This window comes from Leuciscus leuciscus, assembly GCF_965113295.1.
Source record: "Leuciscus leuciscus genome assembly, chromosome: 24".
Classification (NCBI taxonomy): Eukaryota; Metazoa; Chordata; class Actinopteri; order Cypriniformes; family Leuciscidae; genus Leuciscus; species Leuciscus leuciscus.
The window spans coordinates 20,459,747-20,474,273 of record NC_138723.1 but is presented as its reverse complement, the minus strand read 5'-3'; the positions used below and the strand labels follow the sequence as shown (position 1 = coordinate 20,474,273).

Sequence of the window (14,527 nt, the reverse complement as noted above, 5' to 3'; positions counted from 1 at the left end):
TATGTATTGGTATATAAAGACAGTTTAAACAAATCAGGTAATTTTTTTTTTGTTGAAAAAACCTGCCTACCCTGCCTTTAATATATCGGCCAAATTTTCTTATCAGGTTGATAACAATAACGTTAAAAATGAACATATATTGGCCAATACCGATATGGTGGCTGATATATCATGCATCCCTAAGTGTGATACTCTAACAACATGTTAACAGCAAACTCCTTTGAAATCATTTGATCACTCAATCTGCAGTCTCTACGGCTTCCCACAACTAAAGATTTTTAGTCGACTAGTAGTCGTTCACTTAAGCCATTAGTCAACTAGTCGAACATTAATGATATTCATTTAATTAGGCATCAGAAATTTGTTTGAGTTTCAGGGCTGAGTAAGAATGTAACATTGCTAACATTGTTTTACATTACAGAAAAATACTAAACCATAATAACGCACTTAAGCGTTCACATAAAGCTTGCTGCCGTGGACATATCAAAGACATATATGTTGAGAGCGTGAACACAATGGACAAACAGAGGCGTTTAAGAATCCGTTCAACAGCGCTCAAAATGCATTTTTTTAAATCTCAATACCGAAAGCACTACTCTCATGTGCTATTCAGTATGCACTATTGGTGTGCTGCATGGAGCTGCTGTAGAGCGTTCCAAGTGACGGGTAGGATGCTGCACACAAGGTTTTGGCAAGGCTTCTGCTTGTGCAGCCAAAAGAACAATTCTCACAACATACAAAAAATAAATAAAAATAAAAATAAAAATGACTGTATCCTAGGTACTCTATTGTATGATAATACAATATAAATAATATTTTTCACTAGAATACGATTTTAGATGCTACCCTATAAGGTCAATGTTTTAAGTTAAAACATTTCTGGCAGTGCAAACAGAGAACTCCAGGTACAAAGGAACGATCTGGCAGACACAAAGAGAGTTGCTGTCACTGCATTTCAGGACTGGATGATTCCTGACCGGCCATATGAGATTACACTGGATTTCAGCAGTGGTAATTACTCTGTCACTTCCTCTACAGGCGCTCAGTTAGCTCACTAAGATTACTCTTCGCCTATGTTGCATTAACTGGATTTTCAGGATTCATTTAGTTTCATGTCAATAGTTTTGATGCTAAGTTATCAAAAGAAATTCAAAATTTCAAAAGCAAGGGTGAAGATGCTAAGTGCAAGGTAAGGACAATCAATATTGTGATGGTAATATGAATGCAATATCCAATATGACTATTATTTAAATTAATTGGTTTCATATACTAACTTGCAAGTCTTCTTTACAAGACACAATGGAACTTCAAGAATGAATTGCACCAGCTGACATTCATTTGCATGCGCTGTCTGTGTTGTTTCAACGTTCTCTAAAGGAATTATGCAAATTACAAAATGGTGCAATTTAAGATACTCCAAAAAATTGCAATTTGCCTTCATTTAAATATGCATGGCTTGGTTAAACTGGACTGTAGATTGCTAGTGAATAAGACATAGGTGTTGGCTCTGAAATGCATCACACTCTGTTTCTCTCACTAAGATATTATTATTATATGAGTGAGAATCTGTGTCTGAGAGATGACAGGAAGGAGTCTCTGCGTCTGACCTCAGTGTCTCAAGTCATGAATTGTTACACAGATTCCTGTTAGACCAGACAGAGAGCAGAGTAAAAGCATCAACACACCGTCACCCTGCATGAGTTCAGTATAGACTAAACTGATACATCGGCCCGACAGCCTGCCACAACACCACATCAAGTTAAATTGAATGATAAATGGACAGACACACGTTGGTGTTCTGAGCTGCACTAGGAGTATATAATCTTATCCAATTTAATAAATAATTATAATTATAATAATTCACTCAAATATATTGATTGATTTATTTTTCTTAATAATGATTTAGGCCAGTGGTTCTATACTGAACACAGTGAACTAGATTTATGTGTGTAATAGTGGAATGTTTATTCTAACTTTATCGTGCTTTGAGAACACAATGACACAATGGCACATCAAAGGACAAATTGTGTTATGTGGGTGCAGTTACTTTAAATAAGTACAACTGTTCTACAACATCATCACTGTACAAGCTATGTGATGTAAAAACATCTCTGGTAACACTTTATTTTGATGGTCCCTTTTGAACATTCTGTTGACTATTAGTAACTTTGCAACTACATGTCAGCTTATTCTAACCCTACCAGTCTACTAATACTATACTAACACTCTAATGAGAGTTAGAAGACATGTAGGTGCAACATTGCTTATAGTCAACAGAATGTGTTAAAGGGACCATCAAAATAAAGTGAAACCACTTCTCCAATAGGATGTGGCATGTCTTTTTAAAAATGGGTTTATGATGCCATTACGCATGTGTGTAAGTGTATTTCCAAGAATGTCAATAGGCCAAGAAGAGAGTTGGGAAAGTCGCCCACTAGTTTTCTCATGACCCCAGACCGCACTGAGCACGTTCCTCTGGGGACACAGCACTGAGAGAGGGACTCCTCTCGCTTCCGTATATGGGACATCCTGATACACAACACAAACCCTAACAAACATGGTAAAAATTAAAGATTATAACTGCAATGAGCCCAAAATGTGTTTGGATGGACACTTAAATCACACTTTAATGTATGAATGAAATTGCATTAGAAAAAATATCAAACCAAATGGCATTTGCAAACAAATGATGCAAAAGCATTTCTCAGAAACAACTTTTCTGATACTTTCAAATATTTTAAATTATTTCTTAAAGTGAGTTTTAGTGGATTTATGAAGTCAGTCCCTCTACATTTCATACAGGTGTAGATGATCGCATTCATTATCGACATGAAAGTGTCCAAATACTTTTTGTCTTAATTTTAAACAATAATTCTATTCTTTTAACATTTTAAACATGAAAATCTTTTTATTTTTATTTAACAGATAGTTGAAAAAAAGTGCTTGCCATTCTTTCTTCAAAGAAATACCACTTAATCTGATATTTTGTAATCTGATGCAAAGACATTCAGACATTTTAAGTGTGGCATAAGTGGCCAACATTTTTTTTTTTCGGACACTTTAAATCAGCAAAGTTTTCAGTTAGATTCTAGAGCAGCAGTCGTTTCTGTTGGAACTTGGAGTTGTTGCTTTGCTCTTCTATATCTAAATATAAAGACAGGACAAACAAAACCTTTTGAATTACCCCTGAAATTACTTTGTTCTTACCAGTGTTGCCAAAAGGCCAACAAGGGCTTTTCCAAAAGCCAAGCTTTGACTTGTACACGCTACCAAAGCAATGCAGGATTACAGTAACTTATGATGTTCTTCTGAACTAATTTTATCCCTGCCACCTGGGCTTAACACAGAAACCGGCGATGGAATTTTTCTGAGCTATTTCATTCCAGCGGGTTTAGTAAATCCTTGTTTTGCACTACAAACGTGAGACATGCAGCTCTAGACATTCGTTTCAAACTTTTCCAGTTACAGTATTACAGACAATTAGTGCACAAGTCATTTCACTATTTCTCACTCGCCTTGCCTCCATCACTTATCAAGTTCTGTCCATTTTTTGTACCTAATCAAGTCAAGGAAATACCGAGCTGATAACCCATTTCATTTTCACCCCCACTTCCCTCATTTCAAGGCACTGGAGAGAAACGGACGCACCTGCAAAATGTGTTGCTCATGTGCATGTTTGCACGAGAAAACAATAAGTTATCTCAGTACTCCCATAAGTCAGATCCTGTTCCTTAAAACTGCTACAGTATTACTAGGCACTCAGATCCAAACAATGTCAATTGTTTATACTTCACACATAGAATAATTCAAGGAAAATGACACTATTGCCCAGAAAAGCAGCTTGTCAAATGATTCCGTAAGCAGCAGATGACCACACCCAGGGTGAAACTAGCCTACTCATGGAAATGTTTAGATAACAGTGTTTTATAAGGGCATGCGACTCAAGGGTTTATCTTTACTAATGCGCGCCACCAGGTAGTAATATGTGTTACGTTCATTTACTAACCTAGTTTACCAGGTGGGAGGAAAAAGACTAAACAAGTATAACAAAATAAGAAAAATAATAAGAAAAAATTAAATTAGGCCTATATTAATTACATGTTATATTAATATTACAATACACACATCTAAATGGGGACATTCCATAAACGTAATGGTTTTAAATACTGTACTTAAATGTAGCCTATATTCTATCCCCTTACATTAACCCTATACCCCTAAACCTAGGCTATCCATCATCACACAACACTTTCAGCATATTTACATTTTTAAAAAACCTTTAATTACTTAATTTTTATACCAGGTTTACAAATAAGGGTGTCGCTAAAGGGAGGATATTGGAGATTTTGGTGACTTCTGGGTACAAATTTGTCCCCAAAATAAGTAGGAACACACACACAATTATAAATAAAATAATATATAAACATTGTTTTAATATGTAGTTTAAGTAGCAGGTGCCTTAACCTACATTGCCGATCAATTTTCTGATTCTGTGTGAAACCGAGTTTATGGCTTAAATTACAGTTTTTACATATGGACTGGAAACAGCCAACAAAAGCAAGAAATCGGCTTTTATAAGCTACATGATTTTATTTATAACAATATAAATATATACAGAATATCTTAGTCATACTGTTGACTTGTAGTGTTGACTTATAACGTTAGTTGTTTTGTTTTTTAATCGTTAGACAGCTTGAATGAAACCGAATAACTATCCAGTTCGTGAAAACATGAAATATTTACATAACCAACGCACACAGAAATAGTTCGTATAGTGGTTTAGAAGCAGCCTACCTGAAATACAGCAGAGAAATGTGAATATTGACAGGCAGGTGTGAAGTTTCGCTGCAGTTCGCGTCTCCATGGCTCAGCATGTGAAGAGTGTCCGCTCTGCGCGCGCTCGTCCGTATTAACACTGCTGCGCGTGAAGTAGATAACAGTTATCTACAAACTAATCAAAGAACTAGGGCTCTTTCAAGTGTCCTAAAACTGTGTGTTCTCCTCAGAACCAGCGATGTTCACCGTGAGAAGACCGACGCTACTATCATCCAAGCTAGAAATCATATTTGACTCCTTAGAATTCAGTGGTATGAGACCGAACAAGTGTCCGTTTGTTTCGCGGCGAATATCCCAGTAAATTCTCTCAGAGAGTGCGGGAGTTTCTCTACGCACTACACAGCCAACGAGAGTGTGGTGAACACTAGGAGTATAGTTCAGTCCGAGATGAATGCACCTGCACTCGCGCGCAACGCCCCCTGCGTGCACTGACACGTCATCGCTTCTGTTACAGGTGAATTCTGCAAAAATATTTTTCACATAGATAGATAGCTAGATAGATATATAGATAGATTTAATTATGAGACCATTTAATGTATGATTACAAGTATGTTTATTGTGTTTTTAAAAACTAATATGGGTAACACTTTATTATTTTCATTACTATTTTGTTTCCCTTTCACTACCAAGTCATTATCAAAACATTATATAATGTTCACAGATCAGTAATTCATTATGGTTAATATATGACTATGACTGCAGTCACAGTTCATGCCACATGGTATCTGTTACCCAGGTTGACTTTCCAAGTTTCATTTAACTCTTAAAAAGTTAAAAACCAATAAAAACACTCAGGCTGCTCTAGTGTTGTTCTGTAAGACGGGACAGCAGCACTAATGTTGTGCATTTCCTTTATATCTCTTGAAATGCTAATGCAACAGGACAGGGAGTGGGGCTTGTCACGGTGGTACAGCGACCTCAGCCCTCGGAGGTGAATACCTCCTCACTCCTGTTTCTTTAGGATGGCATGTTGCCATGGAAACAGGGCTGAGGTGGATGCAGTCGGACTGCTGGATTATTAGGGGCGGATGAGCTCAGTTCTGTGATTACACCCTGGGCCACTCGGACACGATCATGTGGTTTTGCAGTCAAAGCTAATATCTTAAACGCGCTCGAGCACCTCAGGCAAACTGCATCCAGACAAAATTCAAAGAAAAGGGTGAGCTGGGGTGTATGAGATAGAATAAACAGATGTTTAAAATATAACACGCCCTGACACAGAGGGTCGTTTTTATTCTGTAAACGACTATTAAAAAAGACACAAACACATCAAAAGCATGTCCTTTTGGCCAGTCCCAAGGCAAAACTGACCAATTCAGAGCTGTAAAAGCTATGTCAGACCAAAGGTCAATGCTGTTAGTTACACAGTTTACACACAAGAACACATTCAGAGCCATAATCATCTCACAGCTCCCAGACAAGCAAACAGAACAGATAATGACGTGAACATGAGCTGCAGTGTGATTAAGGTCCATCATCATCATTTATGACCACACATAGCTCACCCATAAACAACCAGGAGATAAGCATGAAAAAATCATGAGGATTATGGATTTTAATTGACAATTGGCTTCCTTTTTTATCGTCATTGTTTAAAATTATATAGGGATCATTTGTATAGTGACTTGTTTATTTAACTTTATTTTATTAGTGAATAATTATTATGTTTATTATTATTCTATAATATACTGTAATAGTATATGTATATGAGAACCTACATAACAATCTAATAAAGGTTTAAATCTGATGAAACTGGTGGACAATTAAGAAAAATTATGAGGTCTCTTTCTTTCTCTCTCCATATACAGTACACGCACGCACACACGCACACACACACACACACACACACACACACACACACACACACACACACACACACACACACACACACACATATCAGTGCTGTCAAATCGATTAATCATGATTAATCGCATCTAACATAAAAGGTTTTGTTTATATATATATATATATATATATATAACCATTAAGAAAAAATATATACAACATATAATGATATTTACATCATACACACACAATTTCTTAACTGTAAAACAGTTTCTGTCTGATTTACATTGAATTAGTTTAACAGTACAATTTTTTTAAAGTAGGTTATAATTCTCATGTACGTATGTATGACTTTTGTACCTTTGGTATTTTTAAGAACACAAGTAATATTAAAACATGTTGTTCACTGTTATCAATGTTTCCGTAATGAAAAGCTAAATAATGATTTTATAAAGATTTGAAGGATTGAATGAATACCCATGACATAAAGGTGTTATGAACAAGCTGAAATCAATATATTTTAGTCATCATCCAATATTTTTTAACCAGAGAAATCGATCAGTAAAGCAAATAATAAATGTTTGGGGTTAGATAAAGTGTAGCAACCTCCATTGGGAGTGTTTTTGTTTCCTGGCCGAGGGAGAAACTCATCTCATATGACAGGCTAAGCAGGGAAATTAGACTTCGTGTTTGAATTATTGATTCTCTTAGCACATGCTCGACCAGCCAGCACTCCAACTACCTTTGCAACACCATAAAATAGCTTTACTACAAAGAGAAAGTACACATTATGTTAAATAAAACACGATACTTTCTTCTGATTTGGGGTATAATTCACTGCATCAGGGTCAAATTGAACTAAAGTATTGCATGTTTTAAGAATTACAAAAAGCACTTTACTTCAAATGTTTGACAGGTACTTTGACATGCACTACTTAGGGCCTATAAGTAGTATTTATAATACATAATTCAATATTCTAGAATGACATTAATGGACACTTATTCTTTCAGCCACTCACAGATCTTTACTGCCACCTGCTGGTCACAAAAAAGACCATCTCAAGTGCTCGAAATGTGGTGCAGAAAAGATGAATTTAACATTTAATCAGCATTATTGTGTTATTTTGAAAGGTTTGAATAAATTAAAATACCTTCAAAAAAATTGGGGGAAAAAATGACTGAAAGTAAATGAACAGCACTTAATTTCATCAATTTATTTTTTGTCCTTCCAAACATGTAAACAAGACTGTGACCTGGAAACAATCATACATAAAGACACCGTGTGAGCTCACAAATAAAAAACAAATATTGATAAACGGTTTATGAAAAACATTCTTCGAATGTTATTGTTGAAAATGCTGGAATGCTTGACAATATCAATATATACTCTTAAATATATATATATATTTATACTTCTATGTAGATAGACTTTATACTTAGATTAATTAAGAGCTCTCGTTGAGGATTCTTTTTTTCAGACAGTTCCTGCATTTGGATCTCTGTTGCACTGGCTCGAGAGATTAAAATAAAGGCAGTTTGCTCCCGTTTACGCTCCCTGATTAAGACAATTACTGCAAAGGAGACTACCGCCCCTTTCGGAGCAGACTGTGCCTGACATACCACATAAATACTTTGAGTTTCAAGTCTAGATTTCAATTTCCTGGCTTTAATTGGCAAATGTTACAGCACATTCTTCTTGTTGAACTTTAACGAATAACCGATCGCAGTCTCTAAACATTCCAATAAAGATCCGGCGGAGAGAAAGTCCAGCTCCACCTCGATAAACTTAATGTAGATGTGTAATCCAGAGAGGGTGCTTTCCCTGGCCTGGCCGGTGCAGTTGTCCTGCAGGAATCTGGTTATGGCTGAAGGCTCCCCTCGTCCATAGTGTTTGCCTGAAGTCTGAAAGTGCTGGAACAGACATTGCTGTAGCGTCCTCTCCTCTGAAATGCCGAGGTAACAGTAAGTGACTTTGGCTGATGTCCTCTTGTCCTTCTCTACGCTCTCGCAATGGTCCGTCTCCTCCTCTTCCTGCGAGGATGAGGACTTGTCCTCTGTGCTAGACGAATTGGACCCGCTGGTCTCCTCGTAGCCTATGGCGTACAGGCCATATGTTTTTGGGATGCCCCCTGGCAGGAGGTACTGGGAGCTGTTGCTGCACCCTGCCGCTCTCGTCTGTGCGATCGGGATCCAGTCCACCTCCATGTGCAGCTCCAAACAGCGAGCTTCGCTTATAGTGATGTCGAGGAATTTATAATACACGTTTTTCCAGTTCATCTTCTGAACCTTGGTCATGATCACCCTGCCCTCGACCTTCTCAGGGTTGAAGTATTCCCGTAGTCTTTTTCCCAGAGGGACCTGCGAGCTGATCTCCGCGTAGTGGTAGCGGATCTCCTCTCGCCAGCGCGTGTTGTAGCCCACTCCGAAGATGGCCAGCTTATTGGACAGGTGGAGGCGGGAGAAGTCAGTCCATGTCTGAAAGTGCTCCCATTTGACCTCTACTGACTCGAGGATACGCATCACGTTCTGCATCACTTCCTGGCGCCTGTAGAAAGCATAAGGAGAGGAGGACGTGAGGGGAAATACTCGGGATATTTAAACATATTGGGAAATAGAGCACTGGTTCGAACTTACTGGGTGTGCTCAGATGGCTCCAGTCTTATCTGAAGAACTCTGTTTTTTGGAAGCTGGTTCTCCTCTGTGAAAGACAAGATTGAATTATATGGCATGTTAGAAATACACATTTTTGTAGCATCAGATTTTTTTCACAGATTGAGGTTGATAACTAGGCCCAAATGGCACACTTTTATAACATTTTAACAGAAAATTGGAAATCTGTGGAATTTATTTATTGCAGAAAAACATCCAAAATATGTTCATTCATCTTACACATATGAATAAATATGTAATATTAATAATAAATACTGTTATTAATTTTGGGTTTTTGAAAGACGTGTATTGCATTTATGTGATCAAAAATACAGTACTTTTGTGAAATATTATTGCAATTTAAAATAACTTTTTATTTGAATATATTTTTTAAATGTAATTTATTGTTGAGATGGCTGAGTGGAATTTTCATCAGTCGTAACTCCAGTCTTCAGTGTCACGTGATCCTTCAGAAATCATTTTAATATGTCGATTTGTTATTATCAATGTTTTTGTGGAAATCATGATGCATTTTTTTAGGATTCTTTGATGAATAGCATTAATTCGATTTTTTTTGTAACGATGAAAAAGTCTTCAATATTATTTTAATATTCACTTTTGATCAATTGAATGTGTACTTGCTGAATAAAAGTATTGATTATTTAAAAAAAGAATACTTTTTGAACACTGTATGTAAAAATATGTAATTAAAGTTTCTGGAAATCAGTGGAGCTTCATGAGGAATTCTGTGGAAGCAGAAATCAAGTAGGACTCTTTTGGTTGCCTGCCTTTTAACCATCTCCTTTTTAAAGACAGAGGATATTACATTTGTGGCTTTAAACGTATTTACACTTCAAAGATTTTTGCTTTCACCTGTCTCTATGTCTCCCTCATTGAAGGCCGCAGAAAGGTCCTGATTGCACCAGTCCTCCTGAGAGTAGTCCTCCATAGTACTGCCATCTGACTCCATCTCCTGGTAGAGGCCGCTGCTGTTGATCAGCACAGGCTGACAGCTTTGGGAATCCCAGCCGCCCTGCCCAAACACCTTCTCCAGCTGCTCGATGGAGTAACTGCTCTTCCTCTTCCCAATGCCGTGCTCCTTCACTCGGCTATAACACCTTCTAAGTGTCTGCAGAGGACCACAGGGATCAAAGTCATGTTTATAAAAGCAGTAATACACGTGAAGATGGAACACTGTATTTGAACCAATTCTGAGGAATAGATAAACCGTGAACAACTACTTTCTTAGTACTTATACCCTTAAAAAGCACTGACTCACACTTAAAAAGACACGCTCAATTTCCTTGATTAACTTCTCTAATCTGATAGCACCTCAGCTTGCATGGCATAATGAAATACAAATGTGCACACTAGATACTTACTCAGGAGTCTCGGACATCATACAAATTTGACATACCGCTTTTTGCATACTATATAGCAGAGACATATGCATATTCAGACATTTTCAGTTGGTGTGGTGTAGCAATAACCCTGTAGAAATAAATCTGATCATATTGATTTCAAACCAACCTTTATGTGTGTGTGTGTGTATATACAGTACTGTGCACTGTGCAAAAGTCTTAGGCATGTTAATCCCCCCCCCCACAAAAAAAATGGTTTTAAGTCAGTTATTTATATCTTTTGCTGTAGTGTGTCAGTAGGAAATATCAGTTTACATTTCCAAACATTCTTTGCCATTAATTGTAATAATCCAGTGAGATTTCTATATGCACAAGGAGTCTGACAGCAGCCGGTGTGATCTGATCTCACCATCATCGAGTCCGTCTGTGATTACATGAAGAAACAGAAAAAACTGAGACAGACTAAATCCAGAAGAACTGCGGGAACGTCTCCGAGATGCTTGAAGAAACCTTCCTGCAAAGCTACCTGAAAAACTATGCGCAAGTCAGAGCCATAGAGAGAGAGAGTTGCGACACTCCCATAGACCTCCGTTGTAAATAATGGCGGCGCTTTTAACCGCCTACTTCCGGGATATGAAGATCGGAATAGTTCCAAACACTGTCATTTGGGCGTTGGACACCATTCACTTACATTGCTGCGCGTCGAGTTGTTCCAGAGTTAAGTTGCCGAAATATCGACCTCTTTTGAATTGTCAACTGTCTATATTGTATCAGAGGCCCTTTGCGATGCTTATACTGGTCTTCATTTGTACATGCACAGCGTAATTATTTATATTTTATGTTGGTTGTTTCAACCAATTTTCAAGCACTGCCTGCTAGCTAACGTTAGTTAGCTAGCGCGACTTCGTCAGCTAAGAGTTCGGTAATGAATCGCTACCACCTTTATAGCAACTTTTATTTAATTTAATTTTTTGGGATATACTAACTTTTCATTATGTTATTATTGTCTTGAGTGAAGCGGCTTGTGAGAACAATGCTGGACCTTTAGGATTGTTATGGCCATCACCAGTCCTGTCTGTTTCATGGATCACCTGCCCCTGGTTTTTGTTTTTCTTGTTCACACACACAAGCACACATTTTTGTTGTCTGTCATTGTTTAATAAAAAATATTTTATTTGAAAACCTTCATTTGTATCAGCCATGCTTAAATTCGTTTTTAATCTGTTATAGTTTTGATAATGTGTATGGCCTTAATCTTAAAATAATATTCTTAGTCTTAACATGATCATGTTTCACGTTGTGGTCCTGGGGGTGGCCACTTTCATCAGAAGAAGTGAGCTAGCTTCTAAGCGAATTCTGAACGGACCGCCACGGCAGACCTCTTTGCGTGATCACGAAGGTAGGCTAATGGCTGAATCAAAATTTATAAGCAAAATCACGGGAATCAATAGCCTAATACAGCCCAGTTGTGCTAAAATAAATATCATGAGACGTCCATCATCAGATGAATGATAGGCTATGGAAAAGTTAAGTTAGAGCCGCTAAAGCCAGTGCTACTACCCATGCGAACATGAACACTAAGCTTTTCCCTCCAAAAATATAGCTTAAAACTTATCTCCAAATGCAAAACTGACATTAACAAAATGCAATAATGCAATAACAGCTGAAAAAGTACTTGGGTGTGTGTTTTATTTTATATTTACCGTTCAATAATGCAATCGCTGCTGTCTGTCCCATAGAAGAACATGACAGCCAGCGTACGTTTTGGAACTATTGGGGCTTACATGAACCACGTGACAGCCATAGCGGCGACATCAAAGAGTGTCGCAACTCTCTCTCTCTATGGCTCTGGCGCAAGTGTACCTGGACAAAAGCCGTTTTAAACGCAAAGGGTCGTTACACCATATATTGATTTGAACTAGTTCATAGAAGTTAAATCATAAATAAATTCAATTTGTGATTTTATCTTTGAAAGCATTCTCACTTTACAGCATTTTAACACAAGTGCCAGTACTTTTCACAGTACTGTAGCTTTGCAGGAAGGTTTCTTCAAGCATCTTGGAGACGTTCCCACAGTTCTTCTGGATTTAGTTTGTCTCAGTTTTTTCTGTTTCTTCATGTAATCACAGACGGACTCGATGATGGTGAGATCAGATCATCCTGGCTGTTGTCAGATTCCTTGTGCATACACAAATCTCACTGGATTATTACAATTAATGGCAAAAAATGAATGGTATTAACATGCCTAAGACTTTTGCACAGTACTGTATATATACACATTTTCTATAAAAATATAAAACAGAAAAAAACCCAGATTAATTTAAATGTAAAGTTATATTATAGGCTATATGATGAAACGTAAATCACTTTCATCTTGTGGTGGGTAGCATATGTGATTTCAAAGGTATATGCTGAAGCAGGCAGGACGGACAAGCTTTTGTTTCTATGTGAATATGTGATATCTAAAGTTCAATGCCCTAATCACAGCCATTTTGTCATCTTCACCAAAGCTTTGTGGAGCAGAGACAATCTTCCATAAACATGACAACAACTCCAGGATCACAACTGACAGCCATCGGTCTAATAAGCCTGCCCTGAGGTGAGACAGGTAACGTAAGTGTTTTGCTTTTGACAGCTTCACTAAAGCCCTATGTAACAAAAACAAACTGCCAAACAAACATGACAACAAGTCTCTGAGCATATCCGAGTGACAGCCATGTGTTTCGATGTGTTATTTACCTTCATCCTCTCTCGACACTGGGATGGGGTCCTTTCATAACCCAGCTCTGACAGCGCTCTGGACACCCGCTCGTACATCGCTGGTCCCGGCGCCTTGCCAGAAAACACCGTCCCGGCCACCTCCAGCTGCTGCATCCGCGCCTCCGCCAGCCTCTCGTTGCCCCACACGGCGATCAGCGCGTTGGTTTCGGACGGTGTCCACGACATGCCTCGACAAGCAGTGAAGCTGTTGGATGCAGAGGCCGATCCACTCCGGCCTGCGCCCCCGGACAGCGCAGCCCCGACGTTCAGAGGAGAGAATCTGTTAGGGGTGGAGGGGTTGGAATGGTATTGGTTGCTGTCACTTAGATCCTCGGATTCTGGGGAAGGAACCTCGGTTTTGGGAATCTTCAGAGGCACCGATATATCAGGAGAACGCTCGGCGTTACTGGGGGCCGCCATCTTGCCTCTGTTGCTAAGGGGAGGGGGCAGAGAGGAAGCGCGCACGCGCGCTTACTCCAAGCGAGATTGACAGCTTCATAATGACAGTTCAGCGTTATCATGTTTGCATGATACTTTATGTTTTCATTATAGCTAATAATATTAAATACAAATTATTATAGGTAATTATTATGAAACAGTGATAGTTATATATAGACAGTTTAGATGTATAATTTGAATTAATGTCACTGTTTTTAAGTATAATATTATTAATAATGTGATATATATTAAATAGTGCTGATACAAAATATATCCGCTTTGGGACGCATCGCCGTTTGTATCACTCCGCTTGACCAAGTTCGCGGCGTTCTTCCTTGTGAACGGTGCGGAGTGAAAGCGGATTTGGCTGTTGCAAATAGCAGATTTTAAGAAAGTCGAAGCGTCAGTGTTTCCTTTTGCAAACGGTAGCAATGCTGTGAGAATTTTTAATTGCAGCATAGATAGGTTTGAAGTTTAAGTCATGTGTTTTGCTTCCAAAATCATTCGCCTCGTGTCGTGTTTCTCTTGGTTCATTAGCGGGAAATTGAAAACCTGGACTGAAGCTGGACTGGGTTACATAATGCTCTGAGAAGGAACGTAAACTCTGTCGGTCTGTTCTAAAGTTCCAGACAGACAGGGCTTTCAATCTGTGCCTTGCTGTTGGTGGCCTTAAAAAGTAAGTTAACCAATATAATGTT

General features: G+C 38.2%; 2 protein-coding genes across 2 annotated transcripts in view; both read right to left on the bottom strand.

The window, feature by feature from the left end:
- The window catches only part of esama (endothelial cell adhesion molecule a), a 40,640-nt gene extending 35,428 nt beyond the window's left edge, over positions 1-5,212 (bottom strand). The window contains exon 1 of the mRNA XM_082158276.1: positions 4,795-5,212. Coding sequence (XP_082014402.1) covers positions 4,795-4,864 — 70 coding nt within the window. The 5' untranslated portion in view covers positions 4,865-5,212. The remainder of the gene's footprint in view (positions 1-4,794) is intronic.
- A 2,600-nt stretch (positions 5,213-7,812) lies between these two features.
- Positions 7,813-13,837, bottom strand: msantd2 (Myb/SANT DNA binding domain containing 2). The gene is made up of 4 exons (XM_082158755.1): positions 13,371-13,837; positions 10,144-10,399; positions 9,256-9,319; positions 7,813-9,166 (listed from the first exon to the last, which is right to left on the bottom strand). The coding sequence occupies exons 1-4, from the start codon at positions 13,809-13,811 to the stop codon at positions 8,302-8,304; spliced, it is 1,626 nt and encodes a 541-aa protein (XP_082014881.1). The 5' UTR covers positions 13,812-13,837; the 3' UTR covers positions 7,813-8,301.
- Between the last annotated feature and the right edge of the window lie 690 nt (positions 13,838-14,527).

Excerpts from the sequence above, each read along its gene's own strand:
- msantd2 (XM_082158755.1), bottom strand. The coding sequence starts at position 13,811 with ATGGCGGCCCCCAGTAACGCCGAGCGTTCTCCTGATATATCGGTGCCT. Across the intron at positions 10,400-13,370 it reads AGTGTCGAGAGAGGATGAAG|ACACTTAGAAGGTGTTATAG; the intron begins GTAAATAACACA and ends GGTCCTCTGCAG. Across the intron at positions 9,167-9,255 it reads GAGCCATCTGAGCACACCCA|GCGCCAGGAAGTGATGCAGA; the intron begins GTAAGTTCGAAC and ends TGCTTTCTACAG.